General features: G+C 44.2%; 1 protein-coding gene across 1 annotated transcript in view; it reads right to left on the bottom strand.

Annotated features, from left to right (window-relative positions):
* Nucleotides 1–21,259, bottom strand: part of NPSR1 (neuropeptide S receptor 1) — a 776,755-nt gene that overhangs the window by 703,682 nt on the left and 51,814 nt on the right. The window contains exon 2 of the mRNA XM_044294353.1: nucleotides 7,434–7,575. Within this exon, the coding sequence (XP_044150288.1) occupies nucleotides 7,434–7,575 (142 nt within the window). The remainder of the gene's footprint in view (nucleotides 1–7,433; nucleotides 7,576–21,259) is intronic.

The following is a 21,259-nucleotide window of genomic DNA, read 5'->3' as shown; positions in this document are numbered from 1 at the left end:
AAGGCCGGATCCGGATCAATGCCTTTCAATGGGCATTCATTCCGGATCCAGCCTTGCGGCAAGTCTTCAGGATTTTTGGCCGGATCAAAAAGCGCAGCATGCTGCGGTATTTTCTCCGGCCAAAAAACGTTCCGTTCTGGAACTGAAGACATCCTGATGCATCCTGAACGGATTTCACTCCATTCAGAATGCATTAGGATAAAACTGATCAGGATTCTTCCGGCATAGAGCCCCGACGACGGAACTCTATGCCGGAAGAAAAGAACGCAAGTGTGAAAGAGCCCTAAGTTCTAGACTTGACTGCGGTGAATCAATAGATTTCGTATATCTGAACTTCTCCAAAGCATTTGACACTGTACCACATAAAAGGTTAGTATATAAAATGAGAATGCTTGGACTGGGAGAAAATTTCTGTATGTGGGTAAGTAACAGGCTCAGTGATAGAAAACAGAGGGTGGTTATTAACGGTACACATTCAGATTGCGTCGCTGTCACTAGTGGGGTACCTCAGGGGTCAGTATTTGGCCCTATTCTCTTCAATATATTTATTAATGATCTTGTAGAAGGCTTGCATAGTAAAATAGCAATTTAGCAGATGACACTTAACTGAGTAAAGTAATTAAGACGGAAGAGGACAGTATACGGCTGCAGATGGATCTGGATAGATAAGAGGCTTTGGCAGATAAGTGGCAGATGAGGTTTAACACTGACAAATGTAAGGTTATGCACATGGGAAGGAATAATGCAAGTCAACAGTACATACTAAATGGTAAAACACTGGGTAACACTGACATGGAAAAGGACCTAGGGATTTTAGTGTCACGGAAGGCGTACAGAAAACTAGAAGACACAAAATAAAGATCCGACTGACTGGATCCAAAACTAAGGAACAGAAGGGAGAGCCCTGCATCAGACCTGGCTCTCTCCCTAACTGCTCAGCCTATGCGAAAATCCCAATGGTAGATGATCGCATATCCTCGTACCTCGACTGTATAACACCTGAACACCCTATAATAGTGAGGGGACACGACCACCTGCTCCCTACACTTGATACGGAGGGAGTCAGGGTCACCTGGGATCCAGCAAACAGGAAAACACAAATGAACGAACAAAACTTATCTGTAGAAGACTCAGTAGTAGGATCAGCATGCACACACTCCAGGAAGTAATATAAACCACAAAGTGATGCAGTTTGGGGAGGGATTTAAAGGGATGCAATCAGTGCAACTACATGACAGCTGAGAGAGGCTAACGAGATGAGAAAATGAAAGCAAAACAAGAGGAACCTCAAGGAGGAGGTTCTGAAGGACGTCTGTCAGAGCTTCTCAGATGTCTGGTGGTGACATTTAGTGAACCGCAAACTAAGCTGTAGAAACCAGTGTCAGGCAGCTTGTCACGTACCGGCAGGACAGGTAGTGGATCCTCTGGACCAGAGAGGCGATGGCGCGGGTTGTACTAAAGGACCGGTTCTAAGCAGTTACTGGTCTGATAAGGCGTGGTACACAGGGAGATAAGGCGTGGTACACAGGGAGAAGGCAAGAGCGTAGTCGAACGTAGCAGAGGTCAGGGCAGGCGGCAAGGTTCAAAGGCGAGTAGATGGTAGCAACGGGTTCGGCAACAGGCAAGGCAGACTAACACAGTGGAACGCTTTCTCTGAGGCACAAGGCACAAAGATCCGGCAGGAAGCTGTGGTAGGAGAAGGTATAAATGGGCACTGCACAGGTGCAGCCTAATTAAGTCAGCACTGCCTCTCACAAACCTTAACCCTTAATAACCCCTTTGGACCAGGCACCAATCACTGGTGCACTGGCCCTTTGAATCGCGCGCGCCCTAGAGAGCGAGGACGCACACGCCGAGACACTGGAGTGCTGCCTGGGGGCATACGCTGTGAGCGCTCCGAGGCCAGCAGGGGACCCGGAGCGCTCAGCGTAACACAGCTGCTGCCAAGGCCAATTAGATAATGGGTTGCATCAAAAGGGGCATAGATTCCCATGATGAGAACATAGTCCTGCCACTTTACAAATCACTAGTCAGACCACACATGGAGTACTGTGTACAGTTCTGGGCTCTTGTGATCAAGGCAGACACATTAGAACTGGAGAGGGTTCAGAGAAGGGCAACTAAAGTAATAACTGGAATGGGTGGACTACAGTACCCTGAAAGATTATTAAAATTAGAGTTATTCACTTTAGAAAAAAGACCACTAAGGGGAGATTTAATAGCTATGTATAAATATATCAGGGGACAGTACAGAGGTCTCGCTCATCATATATTTATCCCCAGGACTGTGACTGTGATCGGGGGACATCCTCTGCGTCTGGAGGAAAGAAGGTTTGTACACAAACATAGAAGAGGATTCTTTGCGGTAAGAGCAGTGAGACTATGGAACTCTGTGCCTGAGGAGGTGGTGATGGGGAGTTTACTAAAAGAGTTCAAGGGGGGCCTGGATGTATTTCTGGACTGTAATAATATTACAGGCTATAACTAGTAGAGAGGGATTGTTGATCCAGGGAGTTATTCTAATTTCCTGATTGGAGTCAGGAAATAATTTATTTTTCCCCTAAAGTGAGGAAAATTGGCTTCTGCCTCACAGAGGTTTATTTTTGCGTTCCTCTGGATCGACTTGCAGGATAACAGGCCGAACTGGATGGTCAGATGTCTTTTTCCAGCCTTATAAACTATGTTACTATGTATGTTAAAAAGCTAAGTGTATATTATATGCAAAATTGACAAAATAATACAGAAAAACTACAAGGTTACTTTACCATTTTACTTTTTAATTATATAATATGCAAATAGATAGCAAAAATATGCAAATGATTAGAAGGATGGGAAAGAAATTCATGTTTTTATAGTACATGACATCATTCGATATATATATATATTTTTATATATATATATATATATATATATATATATATCAGCAATATATATCTGTAAAGAGTATGTAGAAGGCAATCAATTCCTTGAAAATGTACTCTATACAAAAGACATGCACGGACATAGGTCATATATTGAGCTGAACTGTGAAATCGTGTGTGAAATCAATTATATTGTTGAAATTTTAATATTATACACAGAATTTGGCTCCTTTCAACATTATACTGTGACTTTTCCTTTTCTATTATTTTGTATTTAATAAGGTTTATATTTTGCACTTTGACCATTTTGTTAATTTGATGATTATACTGAAAAAACATAATATAACTAAACTGTATGCTTATCCATATACAAATACTTATAGTATTGATTTAACTGTCTCCACAAAACAAAAAGTTTAAATTAGGTTATCAGCCAAAATTGATTTTCCTTAATATCATTAGTGAAGCTTAAAAATACTGAGAAGGGTACGGGATAAAATTCTGCTAGGTCTCTTTGCTCCTTCCATACCCCCATGTCATTGGAAATCCTGACTTTTACTCCGGCAGTATACCATATGTGCAACCTGTGCAGCTGCACATGGGCGCTGCAGGTAAGAGTGAGTAAATATAATAGTAATTTCATGTCTATTAGGTTTACTGTCATCAAATTAGCAGTTTGAAATCAAGGGGCTCATATACTGGTAATGTACAGTAGCCCTCTCTTGTTGGTGTCTGCCCATACAGCAGGGAAGCATGAGGTGACATTGCAGTACATCAGAGCTGAGGGTATATGTGAAGGTTGGTTTGCTATGTAATGTTTATAATGTTATATCATGTTTGCACTGTATTCCCGCAGATGAGGTATGGTTGGCATAGGGATGGGGCTAACCACCCTATTCCTCCCCTCTTGGTAGGAATAGGCTGGTCATACTGTCTGCCAGGAGAGGGAAGTGGTAGCCAAGAGAGTGAGGAATGATTAAGGATGTCCTACTGCTCCTATTCCAAGGACCAGAGAGCCACTACCACTCCCATCCTCTGTACCAGCTCCTTGGGATCTTTCTGCAACATCAGCAGTTTTAGTTTTGTAAACTACTGTGACATCACAGACGTGATTCAGTCAGGTAAACCAATGTGACAAAACAACCGTTTTTCTGTCAGGTAAGCTACTGTGGTATCATAATAGTGTTTCTGTCAGTTAAGCTGCCATGACATTACACCGAGTTGTAGTCAGGAGGCAAAATCTTGTTTCCATCTGCAAATTTGCTCTCACATTACAAGTGTCTTTCAATCTGTGGATCTGCTATGATATCACTATATTGTTTTCAACAGGTCCGATACACTGCTGTGTCATCACAGTTGTATTTCTATTAGGTAACTTCTGTTGACTCTCAGATGTGTTTCCAGCAGGAAACTTCTGTGACATGACACGTCTTTTAGTCAAGCAAACTATGGTATTGTGCCCTCACAAATGGGTTTTAGACAAGTAACATGTTGTAATATCACAAATGTACTAAACAGGTAAACTGGTCTCTGTCTAGTAAGCTGCTGTGACATCACAGTTTGGGAAGTCAAGCACAGAGGTGTTCATACTATATCATACCCATTAAACCCCTCGCCACCAATAGTGCCCCATATTTTCCTGCAACGATGACATAATTGGCTTCAGATAAGGCCTCATGCACATGACTGTTGTTTTGGTCCGCATCTGAGCCGACGTTTTTGAGGCTCGGATGCCGACCCATTCACTTCAATGGGGCCGCAAAAGATGCGGACAGCACTCCGTGTGCTGTCCGCATCCGTTGCACCGTTCCGTGCCCCCCCCCCAAAAAAAATATAGCATGTCCTATTCTTGTCCGTTTTGCAGACAAGAATAGGCACGTCTACAATGGGCCGCCTGTTCCGTTCCGCAAATTGCGGAAGGCACAGGAGCGGCTTCCGTTTTATGCAGATCCGCAGTTTGCGGACTGCAAAAAACAGCACGGTTGTGTGCATGTATCCTAAATGTGTTTTTTTTTTGTTGTTGTATCATTTCCTGCCCTTACTCCAGTTTCTGGAAATCCTGGAAAACTCCTTTAAGGCCAGACACAGACCAGCATGTTCAATGTGAAAATGTGATAAACACACTGCATGTGTGCGCGGGATTTTCCATTGTGTCCAGAGTTGCCAACCAGAATTTTTCTTTTTTCTGGCCAACTTTTCCCCACATCACAGACAGCCAGGAACTTTTTACTGACAAATTGGAAAACCATAATGAATGATAAAAATTATAAATGATACAAGTCTATAGCTCAATATACTAATCTAAACTCATTGTCACCCTGTCAGCTGTAAAATTACCAATACAAAAATATAATAAAAGATGCATCTATTTTTTTTTCATGGACACAGGAAAAAAGTCACTTATTTTTACAGACTGTCCAAACATTTCTGGACGATTGGCAACCCTGGTTCTGACCTCTGTTCCTCTGATATGATATGATTTATAATGCTGTGTGTCCCTATGAGACCGTCATTGTAATTCAGTAGTTACAGGTCATTTATACACAGAGCTGTTATAAGACTAATTGATCTAAACAGAATGCTTTGCTATTTTCTTTTCTTTTTTTATTGTTAATCCTTTCTAGAATACACAGCATAAAGGTAAAAATGCTGCAGATTTTGTTGGTAAAGGATCACTCCAGGCAACAACTAAAAATTCATCCTTTGGCCAAAATCAGGAGTCTATGGCTGCATGCACACGACCGTGGTGTGTTTTGCGGTCCGCAAATCGCGGATCCGCAAAACACAGATGGCGTCCATGCGCGTTCCGCAATTTGCAGAATGGCACGGACAGCCTTCACATATAACTGCTTATTCATGTCCGCAAAGCGCGGACAAGAATTGGACGTGTTATATTTTTTTTGCGGGGCCACGGAATGGAGCAACGGATGCGGACAGCACAGTGGTCAGCAATGCACAGACACCTTCCGTGTGGATAGGCGCATCAAGATCGCAGACCCATTCACTTTAATGGGTCCGGAGGCACGGAATGGACCCCCAGAAAGCACTCCGTAGCGCTTCTGTAGTGTTCCATTCCACACCGTTCTGCATCCCCATATTTTCTGACCCAAATGAATGGGTCTGCATCCGTGATGCATAATGACAACGGAACGGTGCCCGTGTATTGCGGGTCCGCAATACGGGAACGGGACACTAATAGTCGTGTGAACGAGCCCTAAGTTGGGTGCCTTTGCCCACTGACATCTATGTAGGGAGATGTAATTAAAATATAGACTCGATTACTAGCCTTGGAGCAATGAAATCATAGAGGTAGCAGCCACTTGATGGTACAATGTAGAAATTATGTAGTAACACGAAATAATGGAGAAAAAAGCCTGCATAGTGTAAAAGTAGGAAACACATATAAATAGTTTTGACCAGTGCAGTAATTTAAAGGGGATTCTCTAACCTATAACGTTGTTTCATTTATACAAAAAATCCTAAAGAAATTCTACAATGTGTACCTTTTACATTCAATGGTGTCAGTCAGCATTTATATAGGTGTTTCATACACTTTTTTTTCTTTTTTTTTTAAAATATGTCTATGATTGGTAAATGGTCAGTAATTGTGACTTATTTGGTCATTTGCATTTTCGCTGACAAGCCTGTATGGAAAGTTTTATGCTTGAGGCTTTTAATAAGATTAGGAAAAACGTCTCCTGAATTTTTGGAATACTTATATGCCTTTGCAGACCAAATTTCAGTACATGTATAAGAATTCATTTAATAATATATGAAATTTAGATTTTATTTCCCAAGGTTATGTTATATCCGGAGTTTATAATATTTAACACGTTCTTCTGCTCATCATAACATGTTCATTGTAGGTAAACATTGATAATAACTTTTATATCATCCAAATATGTAATTAAAAAAAACGGGGGCACATCAAATTTAAAACAAGAGTGCCAGCACACGGTATATAATGGACAATGTAGTTCAAAAAAGAAAAAAAGATTACCGAGATAAGAGCTGCACATCTAAAACAGTATCAAATGTATTTAAAGCAACAAGCACGACAAAAAAATGGGTTAAAAACATTGCATACAATGAATCTGGGCCATGTGAACCAATCATGTGCACATGCCCCCCTAACTCACCACAGAAGCATGAACATGAGTTTTCCTCAGGGGTGGCACCTCTGAGGAAGCCAGCAGAGTCTGGCGATACGCGTTGGGCTTGTTTCCTGACCACCACGCATACTCCCACTATGCTATTCTAAATGATAAGTATTGTACTTCTCCATTATTTTATTGTTGATGGATCTCATGCACTTTAATTAGTCATATATTTGTATATGTGGGGGTATGTTCATGCTTCTGTGGTGAGTTAGGGGGGCATGTGCACATGATTGGTTCACATGGCCCGGATTCATTGTATACAATGTTTTTAACCCATTTTTTGTCGTGCTTGTTGCTTTAAATAAATTTGATACTGTTTTAGATGTGCGGCTCTTATCTCGGTATTCTTTTTTTCTTTTTTGAACTACATCATCCAAATATGATGTGAACATTGTAAACCTGTATGTTTTACCTGTAATTGCAAGTTGTGTAACAAAAAATGTCATGCGAGACTTTCTCTTTCGTACCCTCTCTTTCCATGTTAGGTACAAGACTATTGAATTTCCAACCATGATGACGATAAACAAAATCCAAAGTGTAATCAGCTGTTCTGTCTAGAAAAAGAGAAATGACATTATTAGAATTAGTTTGCATAATACATTGTGGAAAATATGCAAATTAGGCCTCATGCACGCGCCGTTGTGTACACAGATGGTGTCCCTGTGCATTCTGCAATTTGCAGAAAGGCACGGACAGCCATTATTATAACTGCCTATTCCTGTCCGCAAAACGCGATCCAGAATAGGACAGGTTACATTTTTTTTTGTGGACAACGGAACGGAGAAACGGATGCTGTCCGCATCCGAGCCACCAAAATTGCGGCTCGGATGCGGAGCAAAACAACGGCCGTGTGCATGAGGCCTAATCAACACCTTTTCATGAAGATATAATATTGTTAGAGATGTTTTCAAAAACAGCCACTTCTCCAAATTTTTCCCCCAAATTTGCTTTGATCCAAATTAATTTGTCACAAAGCGCATTAAATCAGGTCTATCCCAGCCTGTAGTTAAACTTTAGGGCGAATGTATCCTGGTGTACATCAATGTGCAGTGCAGCATAGCTAGTCCTTTCCAGTATCGAAACAGTTCCTGTGCGTCTGAATGACAGGCAGGTCACATATATGGCCATGCACTTCATTGTGCAGGCCACCAACATTCCTAGCTAACCCCTAGCTAATAAAAAAAAAGCATACATCATCCTCCAGTAAAGCAAAAAAAAAATTCTACTCGCCCGGCGGGTGTCACAATGACTGTTAAGTGAAACAAAATAAGGACACGAAGGCATTGCCAATAAAGTAGTGGAGAAATAAAATGGCACTTTTAATCCATGTTATGGCAGTGCAAACATATGCTTTTGAATCCTTTCTCTTAGGCCTCATGCACACGACTATGCCTTTTTTTGTGGTCCGCAAACCTCAGATCCACAAAAAAAGAAGCCGCCCGTGTGCCTTCCGCAATTTGCGGAATGGAACGGGCGGCCTATTGTAGACATGCCTATTCTTGTCCGCAAAACGGACAAGAATAGGACATGCTGTATTTTTTTTTTTGCGGGGCCTCAGAATGGAGCAATGAATGCGGACAGCACACGGAGTGCTGTCCACATCTTTTGCGGCCCCATTGAAGTGAATGGGTCGGCATCCGAGCCGCAAAAACTGAGGTTCGGATGCGGACCATAACTACGGTCGTCTGCATGAGGCCTGAAATGTAGAATAACTGTGGGTCACTATTAGGCTTAGTTCCCATTTCACTTATTTGGTCGGTAATAGTCAGCCTAAAGCAAGTGCAGGTCAAACCCGCAGACCAGGTGCAGATCTGTTTATGATATCTAATCCAAGAGTAAGCTTGACTCCTGAATTTGCCTCACAATAAGTGATGGAAATAACTAACCAAATAACAGTATGAACTCTACCTTACAGGTCAATGTTAGGACCAGCTCTAATTTATCAGCATGGACTTAAACTGTGCACTGTCCTAAAATTCAAGATGTGGCCCCATGACACTAGGGAGGGTGTGTTCACATCACTGTAAATTTTTCTGTTATTCTGATTCATCAGAACAGGCCAAAAAAGACGCATCCTGTAGTTTGAGTATTCGGATTCACACCGTAAGTATTTGGTCAGCATTTGATCAGTAATAGTAAGGCAAAAACAGGAGTGGGTCCAAAACAGACAGAAAATGTCACGGAAATATTTGCATGTCTTCCCTGTTTTGGACCCAATCTTTTGGCTTCTAAATCATGATCAAATCCAGATGCAAAATGCTGACCATGTGATAGAGGCTTCATGCTCAATTTCATGTGAAATTTATACATTTACCCCTGAAATCGGCTTTAGTCAGATGGAAAAGAAGTTTAATGGCCTCTATCACACGGTCAGTATTTTTTTTTGCATCAGTATTTGATCAGTATTAAGAAGTAAAAAAAAGGAGCGGGTCTAAAACAGAGATAACGTGATGGAAATGATCAGAAGAACGGAAGAATAAATGGTGATGTTTACACGCCCAAACAGGGACACTAGTTGCCCAGTAACAGAGTAGAGAGGGTGGCAACAGCATGAAGAGTCACAATAGTGACCCCGGAACTGAGTGGGGGGTGCAACAGAAGTGGCAGTAACAGCACAAGATGGTGGCAGATGACAATATGGTCAGCAGGTATGTGGCATCAGGCAGGTGACAACGTCAGAACAATGGCAGCAGTACTTGGGCAGAAGTAAAAATTTGTCACAATGTTCCGATGTGGCAACACACTATAGTCAGAGTTTTACTGTCAGAATGATCTAGACTATTGTATCAGGAATTTGTGTCTGGAAATCCTGGTTGATCCAGGCCTGATTCATCTATATAAAGGTTAGTCTCTCAACATTTTGTGTTGAAAAGCAGGTTCTCTTTGGGGTAACTATGCTGCCTGCTGCACTAAACACCCACTCTAAGGCTAGGTCTACATGACGACATTTGTCGCGCGACATTTTGTTGCACCAATGTCGCGCGACAATTTTTATAATGGCAGTCTATGGTGTCGCACTGCAACATGCGACATGCTGCGACTGCGACGCGACAGTCGCAGAAAATCCATTCAAGATGGATTTTTCTGCGACTGTCGCGTCGCAGTCGCAACATGTCGCATGTTGCAGTGCGACACCATAGACTGCCATTATAAAAATTGTTGCGCGACATTAGTGCAACAAAATGTCGCGCTACAACTGTTGCGCCCTATCTGTCGCGCAACTTTTTGTCGCGCGACAAATGTCGTTGTGTAGACCTAGCCTAACACCACACTACTGACTGGGCAAGAAAGCTTACCCGGGGCAAACTCAGCCAATTGCTGCCACAATTCAAGTTTGACTAGAAATCTAGGATCTGGGGTGACGGTGCAGTTCAAGTATGCCACCATCTGCTGGTTCAGGTTCTGCTCCATGTCCTGCTGCTGCTGGGTGATTTCTTCATTAGGTGGGTGAAGAAAAGTTCTCATCAGAGACTCAAGACTTAATTTGCTGCTGATGGAGCTAGTGCTGCTCCTGCACGCCCCCCCCCCCCCTTTCCAGTAGTCATCCATCCCTCTGCCGAATGGTGGTAATGTGGCTGTCATTAATAGTGTTGAGCACGAATATTCGAATAGCAAATTTTAATTGCCAATATCGCCACTTTGAGAATTTGCTAATATTTAGAATATAGTGCTATATATTTGTTATATCGAATATTCGGCATTTTTTTTTTCATCTGAACACGATTCCTCTCTGCTTCTTGCTTGTGGGCCAATGATAAGGAAGCAATGTCAAGTTCACAACAATACTTAGCGCACCAATCAGTAATATGTAGTCAGACCTGCTACAATATGAAGTTGCACGTAGTGCGAAAAATTCTTCTAATCACTGGCGATTAGCGCAATCACGAATGTATTGGAACACTTGACTCTATCTGCATATAAAGCTATTCTAATGTTCTGCCGTGCCAGCCATTTTCTCCAGTCTCAGGAGAAACTCTTGAAACTGCACGCAGCTTGAAAAATCTAGCCAAAGTGGCCGACACCTGTATTTCTCGTTACAAATTCGCATTACATTTTTACATTGCCGATAAAATTATCTTGAATTCTCTAAATTTGTGAATATATGAAGAATATTCTACAAAATATTCGTGAAATAGCGCAAATTTTGAATATAGCCCCTGTCACTCATCACTAGTCACTACCCAAGTAACTCAGCATGCATCTGGCCATTTGCGCAAGGGACTTGGAGGGACTCCCTACCTCCATCTCCACTGCATACTGCCATGGTCAGCTTCTCATACTCCTCTCCTGTCACTTAGGCAGATAAATCACCTAGTTCTGTGTAGAATTCCTGTGTGTCTATGTCCTCCTACTCATCCTCCTCCTGTGCCATTTCAGCCTACACAGGGCTCAGGTGGCCATGAGTTGTGGGCGCCACGTTTTCTGTCCCCTCGCCAGTCAAATGTATCCACTTTCTCTCCAGGACATGGAGTGGAATGATATTATTCATTCCATAGTCCTGGTGACTGACAAATAAAGTGGCCTCTTCAAAGGGCCTGAGCAAATGGCAGGTGTCACACATGAGCTGCCACTGTCTAACGTCAAAGTTATACTGTGGAACAGTTTTCCTTCTGCATCATCAAGATCGGTCAACATATAAAGGGGGGAGTTCCAATGCGTGGAAACGTTGCATATGAGGCGATGTACGGGATCACCCTTCTGCCTTTGTAGGTGAATATTAGGGCCAGCTCTAACTTATTGACATGGACTTAAACCGTGCAGAGGCCCAAAATTTAAAGAGTGGCCCCATGACAGGCAATTGTCTTTTGGCCATAGTGTACAGTAACTGAATCTGATATGTAACAGATTAAATATGAATGGAACAGCCAATAGACTACAAAAATCCGTGCCTAAATATTACATTGCCTGTTGACAATGAGTCTGATGCACTGTACCTCTATGTATAACAGAACAGGTTAAGTATAAATGGCCCAGCAGATGAACTATATAAACATACCTATACTGTATATTACACCGCCTGTTAACAATAAGTCTGATGCACTGTAGCTCTATGTATAACTGAACAGATTAATTATTAATGGTGCAGAAGATTAACTAGGTACATGTGCTTATGTATTAGACTGGCTGTTGAGACTAAGTCTGATGCACAGTTTATGTATAATAGAACAGATTAAGAATGAATGGCACAGCAGTGTAACAAGATGCACAGGGTGATTTATCCAGAGCCTGCAATGTCGCTGCATTCTCCCTATGCTCTTCCTACAGTGTTTGAAAACTCTCTGCGATCTCCCTACACTGTCCCTATCCAATATTCTACAAGTAAAAGATTGCTAAAACACTATCCCTAGCACTTGCCACATATCTCCCTATGATCAGCTGACAGTAAAATGGCAAAGACCAGGCGGGATTAGACTTTTTATAGGGCTGTGACATCACAGGGAAGGACTAACTACTGATTGGCTGGCTGCAAGGTATTATTGGTTATATCTAGAGATTAGCTTGGCCGAATTTCTGATGAATTACTTCATCACAATATGCATTTCTTTGTTCCCTAAGATGCAGATTTCATCGTTGAAGGCAGCTAGAGGTGAGGGAATTGAAGCTGACAAATTGGAATTAGATCCGAATTTCAGGAAAATTCGATTCGCACCGAAGCGTAATTTCCTTGCGCTTCGTGGTAACGAATCACATTTTTTCCCCTAAAATGAGCAGCAGCAGCCAGCCCTGTGATGTCACAGCCCTATAAATAGTGGCAGCCACCTTAGATTCTGCCATTTAACAGTATACTTAGTGCAGGGAGAGACGTCTCCAGGCGCTAGGGGCAGTGTTAGAAAAAACTTAATTGTGCCAAAAAAAATATATTTATATTTACAAGTGCAGAAAAAGATTATTCAAGGTTTAGGTGCAGTATGCCAGACCGACAGGGGAATTACATGTGAGGCCATGGTGTGAGCATTAGGTGAGCCAAGGTAAATACAGTTCTGGTTACTCACGGTTACGTCGTCCCTGGGCAGGCTCGCATAAGTGATAAGGAGAAAGGCACAAGAATTCTCTGGGGCACACTCTGGTGTAAGGGACACAGGCCAGATGGTGGTTTGAGGTGCCCTTGATGGTCTGTATTAATGTGCCTATGGCAAGGTCACTTGTAGTCATGACGCCAGTAGTTTTTGTGGTGGTACAACCGTTTACTGTAGTGTTGATTGAGGAACTGAAGACTGAGATAAGGATGGTGCAATCCAAATTATAACTTTTACTGAACGTTGCTCTTAGTAACAATTCCATCCAATTTATAATACAGTCTTTGGTACATCCCAGTATAAAATACATTCTCATGCATACAGGGGTAGGGAAATGTAAGTCCTCTTAGTCATAGGCTCTTAGTTATATATATATATATATATATATATATATATATATATATATAAAAGCTACTGCTTCAGACTAGGCTTTGAAGAAATAAAAAAAACTCTCACCTGATTCTAACCTGACTTGAAGGTGGTTTGCAGAGTCCTTGAACCTCTATTTTCCAAGTGTTTTCTGACAGAGGGCCTATCTGTCTTCAGGGTTTAAACTGGAAGGTGTGGATGCCAGAAGCTGTGTCCTACACCTGCTTGCAAAGGTGCCTCGGAAGCCTTAAGACAATATAAAAATCCCCTTGAATACTTGCTTTAGTAGCTGGACACTGGTCACCCCAGAAGAGTATGCTATAGAAGTGGACTTCTCACCACTGGGTGGAATCTTGTGGCTTTAAACCTAGGCTGTGGAGCCAACAGGGAGAGAGCAGAGAGGCAGGAGGCCTCCCTCCAGCTAGCAGCTACTTCATGGCTGTTCTCTGACTAAACTTGTCTGAATCTGCCTAGCTGGGCCTGAGCTAAGCTATATATACACTGTAACAAGGATCTTACATGCAAAAATCACATAGTTACATGGGAGCAGTGGCGTACCGCCAATAGAGGCAGGGTACGCCACTGTTATGGGGCCCGCGGCACTGGGGGACCCGGAGCGCTCGGAAGGCCCCACCCCCTGCAACTGCGCTCACTGCAGGCTCAGAGGCGGTCTGCCCACTTATAATTAGCTCCCAGCGCCTGCCGATAATACACGCCCCCCCCCTGTCTGACTTCTCATTGACTGTGCGCTCCCTAGGAGCCAGCTGCGCTCCCTCGGCTCGTGCGTCTGCTGCGCATGCACTGCTTCACATACTGGGCCAATCAGCATTAGCAGTGTGCAAAGATCCTGCTGCTGATTGGCCCAGCCAGTGCAGGCAGCAGGCACGCACCCAGCATGGAAGAACTTTAGAGTGAGTTGTGCTGCCCCCCCGCCAGCCTCGCCAGTGCCACCCAAAACCGTCATCTCACAGTCATCTCACCTGTGCCACTGCCAGCCTGTCCACACAGTAGGACTGCCCCAGCCACTATCTTTACAACCAGGATCATTAATGAAAAAAATGTCTGTACTAATAACAGTCTCTCTTAGCACTGGCGTAACTAGAAATGACTGGGCAGTGGGCCCCCCAGCAAATTTTTGAATGCCCCCCCCCCAGCTGTTTGGCACCTCTGACCGGCAGAGACACTTGACTTCTTCCCTAATACAGTCCAAATTCCAATTATCGTCCAAAAGACAAGTCATGGAAATATATGTATACTGTAGTATGATATTTTGACAGTAAAGGTAAGAATAAAGGTCTTCTGGTTAGTACAGTATACTTTCTATATTTCCATGACTATTGGACGATAATTGGACTGTATTAGGGAAGTCAAGTGTCTCTGCTGGTCAGTGGTGCCGGAGAGCTGGGAGGGGGGCAATTCAAAAATTTCCTGTGGGGCCCAGTAATTTCTAATTACGCTAGTGCTAATAGAGACTGTATAAAACGTTCCAGTTCCAGAACTTCATGTATGGGACTTTCTGAGGGCAGCAGCAAGCAGAGTTCCTGTGGGGGTGGGCGGTATTGTAGGCTCATAGAGGACATAGGACTGTGCCCCCCCCCCCTCGCCCCCCCATGAACTCTGCTTGCTGTTAAAGGGAACCTGTCACCTCAAAAACACAAATAAAACCGCCAGCATTAGTCGTCCCCAGTCTGTTCATAATTAGAGATGAGCAAATTTCATATTTTAAAATTCGTTCATGCTTCGTTTGGTGGTAAAAGGTGAATTGCATTATGGATTCCGTTACCACGGACCATAATGCAATTCCATGACGGAATGCATAACTGAATGCCTTTATAGGCAGCTTTATAGGCATTCCATTATTCATTCTGTCATAATTGAAGTCTAGGGCCTGCATAACGGATTGGTCCGGTTTGCGTTATGCTGGAGTCCTCAGTAGGTCATGTATACATTTCTTTATTGGCAAATGGGGGGGTGGCAGGGGAGGGGCCAGGGCAGGAGGTGGGATGGGCCAAGGTAGTGGGTGGGGTTAGGGGGCCCAACTCAGATTCTTGCTATAGGGCCCAATGATTTCTATGTACGCCTCTGTATGGGAGAATATGACATGAGATGAAATACAGCATACAGGCATACTATGACATTAAAACACAATAAAAACAAGTTTGTGGTGCCCACGATCACGTAGTTGGACACTGCATAGAGAAAGGATAGGGATGAATCATTCCGCAACATTTATGTTGAACAGGGCTCAGTAGGGGAGGTTACAGCCTGGGTAATAGGAATAATCTGATTACACCTTGCTGCATTGACTGAGGATCCAAATTGCCATTATACAGCTCTGTAATTCCAGAAAAACGTTCTTATTAGGGTGCAAGTGCTGTTTGGTACAGGCATTATTAACAGGATTTATTACAAGTAAATATTTCTATGTCTTGTTTGCCCTTGTGCTGTGCAGTTATATGTTCTAAAGCATTTTTTGGATTGTATTAGTGGGGAAAAGGGGGCTTATTAGCTGTTGTTTGGTGAAGTGCTAAAATTACTGCCTTTTTGGCGAGTATAAGGGGCAAAAGTAAAATATATTTTTCTGCTCAGCTGTGCAGTTATCTGTTGGAAAGCCTTTTGTGGCGTGTTTTAGTGAAAAAAATATATATATTTGCAGTTATCTATTCTAAAGCCTTTTGTGGCATGTATGTAATGGTGCAGAACCCCAAGCAACCAGACATAGGTTAAACAATAGTGGATTTATTAAATAAACGGCAGTACAGTCCAAACCAGTAAGCATATACAGGTAACCAACCCGAATAATAACCTGTGCAGGGAAACACCAAGGGGACAGACAGTGACCAGGCCAAAGTTCTTATGTGCAGTATTAGTCCTAGGGATGAGACGTCAGGATTTCCAGGGTCCGATTCAAGGTCATACACGAGACATACTGTTCAGCAAAGATGAGATATCCAGAGGCATTCTCTAGAGATAAATCGAGGAAGGCAGAGGTCATGCACAGGTAATTCTGGGAGAATATGAACTGCAACATACACCCAGGTTGTCAAAACAACAGTAGGCACTGACCAGCCAAGGAGATCACCTTTTAAGTACCTGATAGCCAGTCACAAAGTGCCATGTGTTTATTCCTCATAGGTCATATAATGATCCTAATCCCTGACACTTGTGCGGCCTAGACTGGTCCTTAGTCACTTAACCGTTCCTGCCCTAATCTACTAGAATTTACGTATAGGCATTTTCCCCGTCAGCGTAGCCAATAAGATGCGCGTACGTTCGGCCGCGTATCCTTTTGCGAACCTCCTCGAGTGTGCATGCGGACACTCGAGCGGCCCAGCGTGAATACACGATTGCTTCGGCACGGACACCGGAACAGGTAATACCGGAGACAGGACCGGCCGCTGTGTGTCGCCAGCAGTCCGGTCAATCTGCCTCTGAGACCCTGGCAGTCTTCTCCTCCGGCTACCATACAGATGCACTACCGCGTCAGCCCGCAAAGGAGTCGGAACTGAAGACTCCCCAGGCACATGCACGACCTGTCCACTGGGGCCCCAGTGGATCGCGAAACAGAAGAGTGTCTTACATTACCCCCCTCGAGGAGGCGCCTCAGAAGAATCCAAATGGGCTTTCCCGGATTCTCATGGTGGAAAGCTGCCACTAATTCATCCGCATGAACATGGTGGGCAGGTAGCCAACATCTCTGCTCTGGACCATAACTCTTCCAGTCCACTAACTACTGGAGGGACCTCTGGACAAAAACGGGAGTCCAAAATCTTATTGACCTCAAATTTAGGCTACCCTTGAACCTCCACCAGAGATGGAGTTTGGATGAAGGGAGCTGACTCTGCTGCCAATTTGAGCAGTGAAACATGGAAGGTGTTCACTCCTTGAATCGATGGAGGAAGAGCAACCTTGTAAGTAACCCGGTTGATAATCTGTGTCACCGGGTATGGACCAATGAATCTAGGCCCCAACTTGGCAGACGGTAGGCGCAAGGGAATGTTCCGGGTGGAGACCCACACTGGATCTCCTACCTTAAACTCTTGCTCCGCAGTGCAATGATGATCAGCAAATCTTTTCTGTTGCGCCACTGCACTACAAAGTTTCTGCCGGGCCTACAACTAAATGGGTTGTCTATCCTGGAACCATTGGTAAACCACCGGTGAGTCAGTGGAGGCCCCTGCCAGAGAGGAGAGTTTTGGGTCCTTGCCCCCCACACACCTGAATGGAGACATCTTGGTAGAGGCATGTTCAGAGTTATTATAAGCCACCTCTGCAAAGGGGAGATGAGCTGCCAATTCCTCCTGGCAGTCTGACACGAAACCCTGGAAATATTGTTGCAGAGTCCTTTCCATTCTCTCCGTCTGCCCGTTGGTATCTGGGTGAGGCCAGATGAAGATGACAGCCCAATCCCCAATCGGGAGCAGATAGAATGCCAGAATTGGGAGATAAACTGGACTCCTCTATCTGAAACAATATCCTCCGGTGCCCCGTGTAATTGGATGACATGCTTCACAAACAGATCTACTAGCTCTCCAGCCGATGGCAATACAGGGAGTGGTATAAAATGGGCCATCTTACTAAAACAGTCCACCACTACCTAAATTACCGTACAATCGGAAGACCTAGGCAGATCTGTTATGAAGTCCATAGACATGTGGGTCCATGGGGCCAAAAGAATAGGCAGTGGAAGCAAAGTACCAGAGGGGGCGGACCGATCCGATTTACACCGAGCACAAATACTACATGCCTGAATGTAGGCTTTGATATCAAAAAGGCCGCCAGACATGGCGTTAACAAAAATACATGGTCTTTTTTTATCCCCAGATGCCCGGCCGACTTAGAATCATGTAACTGTTATATGACTTTGAGCCTGAAATTTAAAGGAACAAACAGCCAACCGTCAGGTTTGTTAGGAGGGCTCTCTGCCTGTAAAGGCAGAAGAAGAGAAGAGTTTCTGGGAAACAACGGGAGAGAGCATCTGCTTTGACATTTTTGGGTCCCGTATTGTAAGTTAACTGGAAATTAAAGCGAGTGAAAAATAATGCCCAGCGAGCTTGATGAGAATTTAACCTCTTAGCACCTTCGATGTATACGAGGTTATTGTGGTCGGTGTAAACTGTAATGGGATGTTCTGCACCCTCTAGCTAATGTCTCCACTCTTGAAAGGCCAATCTAACTCCCAGAAGCTCTCTATTGCCGATGTCATAATTGCATTCGGCTGGTGAGAGCTTCCGGGAGAAAAAGGCACAAGGATGAAGCCTCTCAGGATTTCCAGAATACTGAGAGAGAACCGCCCCCACACCAACCTCAGAGGCGTCAACCTCGAAGACAAAAGGTCGAGAAGTGTCTGGATGAGTGAGGATTGGTGCGGAGCAGAAAGCCTGCTTCAGCGTCTCAAAGGCTTTGCCAGCCTCTTTCGTCCACTTAGAAGGGTTCGCCCCCTTCTTACTGAGGTTCGTGAGAGGCACTACCACCACAGAAAAGTTCTTAATATATTTGCGGTAGAAGTTGGTGAAACCTAAGAAACGCTGTAATCCTTACAAGTCCTTAGGCTGAGGCCAATCCAGAACAGCTGAGAGCTTGGATGGATCCATCGCCAATCCGCATTCAGAGACAATATACCCTAGGAAGGGCAATTCTCTCAACCCAAACAGGCACTTCTCAAGTTTGGCGTATAGGCAATTCTCCCTCAGCTTCTGGAAAACCTGACACACATGATCCCGGTGAGTCTGCAGGTCTGATGAGTAGATTAGTATATCGTCTAAATAGACGACCACAAATCTACCCAAGAAATCCCGGAGGACATCATTGATGGACTCCTGGAAGACTGCGTGGGCATTACAGAGACCAAAAGGCATTACGAGATACTCGTAATGCCCGTCCCTGGTGTTAAATGCGGTCTTCCATTCGTCACCCTTTCGAATGCATACCAAATTGTATGTACCCCGCAAATCGAGTTTGGTGAAGACTTGAGCCCCCGCCACCTGAGAGAACAAGTCCTCAAAAGGTGAAAGAGGGTACTGATTCTTCAATTGAGGGCGCGAAAATCGATACAGGGTCTCAATCCACCGTCTTTCTTCCCCACGAAGAAGAATCCCGTTCCAGCGGGAGAAGTGGACAGTCAAATGAAACCCTTATATATTCAGGCCCAGTGAGATTATACAGATGTCCTCTGGGTGGCATGGTACCTGGCAACAAATCAATAGGACAATTGTATGGCCTATGAAGAGGTAACACATCAGCCCCCTGTGGGCTGAACACATCCTGGAAGTGGTGATAATGTTTAGGTAACGCACTCAGCACTTCAGTGGATGCAAGTGGCAACACCGGACAAAAGCACCTAGTGAATCGATCAGAACTTCACTTCTTAATTCATCCGGAGCGCCAGTCTACTACTGGATTATGAAATCTCAGCCAGGGGGAGATCCAAAATCACAGGAGTGGATGTTATGTCCAGGGTTAAAAGGTTTAAGACCTCCCGGTGACCAGCCCCCACAGTTACCTGCAACCCGGGTGTCATCCACAACTACCGGTCTTCTTAAAGGGGAGACCAGTCCACAGCGGTGACGGAAATGGCTGCTTCCGGCTTGAAGACTGGAATCTGTAGCTGTGGAACATAGGAAGAGTCAATAAAATTTCTGGCAGCTCCCGAGTCAAGTATGGCGGAAATAGGATCGTCCCTCCCTTGCCACTCAATAGAAATGAGTATGAGAAGCCGACTTCTTTTAAGAGTACCTAGTGGATTCTCCTTGATTCCCACTAGGCTTTGTCGCTCCCCAGCAGGAGTAATGGGCATTACTTTAGCTGGTGAGCAACTCCTCCACAATAGACAAAGACCCTTGTTTTGATGACAAGCCCTCTCAGTAGGGGTAAGACAAGAGGAACCCAGTTCCATGGGTTCCACGGCTGGATTACTGGGTCTTGGAGATAGGCTGGATGATGCGGGGTGAGAAACAAGATCCAGACGACGTTCGCAAATTCTACGATCAGCGTCAATTGCTTGCTGGATTGCCACATCTAGTGATGGTAGGGATGGTAGAGATAATTTCAAATCTCTGACAGAGTCATAGAGTCCCAACTGGAACCGGTGATGGAGAGCGGCATCCCCCCAGTTGGTAAAAGTGGCCCAGCAATAGAATTCTGCAGCAAATTCTTCCACTGGGCATTGTCCTTGGAGGTGTTCTAGCTGGGTCTCAGCTGTAAGAGTGCGGTTTGGGTCATCATACAATACACTCATGGCATGAAAGAAAGCCTCTACTGAGCCAAATGTGGGATCTCCCGCTGGTAGGATAAAGGCGCAATGTTACAGGTCCTTCCTCAAAAGAGACATAACTATGCCGATTTTTTGCTTGTTATTACCCGAAGATGTAGAGCGCAGTGCAAAATGTAAGCGGCAGGAATCACGGAAGTTGAGAAACTCCTGCCTATTTTCTGAAAAATCCACTGGGCGTTCTGCTGGAGTCGGGTTGGGCATCCCCTGAACTCCCTGAAGGAGGAGTTTAAGCTCGCCCCCGACTGAGATGTCAGGATTTCCAGGGTCCGATCTAAGGACATACACAAGACAAACTGTTAAGCAAAGATGAGGTATCCAGAGGCAGTCTCTAGAGATAAATCGAGAAAGGCAGAGATCATGCACAGGTAAGTCTGGGAGAATATGAACTGCAACATACATAATCCCTGACACTTGTGTGGTCTTGGCTGGTCTTTAGTCACTTAACCCATGCCTGCGCTCTAATCTACTAGAATTTACGTACAGGTATTTTCCCCGTCAGCGGCCAGCTTAATGAATAAGATGCGCGTACGTTCGGCCGTATATCCTTTTTTGCGAACCTCCTCTCGAGCGTGCACGCAG

Source organism: Bufo gargarizans, chromosome 5 (assembly GCF_014858855.1).
Source record: "Bufo gargarizans isolate SCDJY-AF-19 chromosome 5, ASM1485885v1, whole genome shotgun sequence".
NCBI classification, from domain to species: domain Eukaryota; kingdom Metazoa; phylum Chordata; class Amphibia; order Anura; family Bufonidae; genus Bufo; species Bufo gargarizans.
Note: the sequence above shows the minus strand (reverse complement) of the source record. Positions and strands in the feature narration are given on the sequence as shown.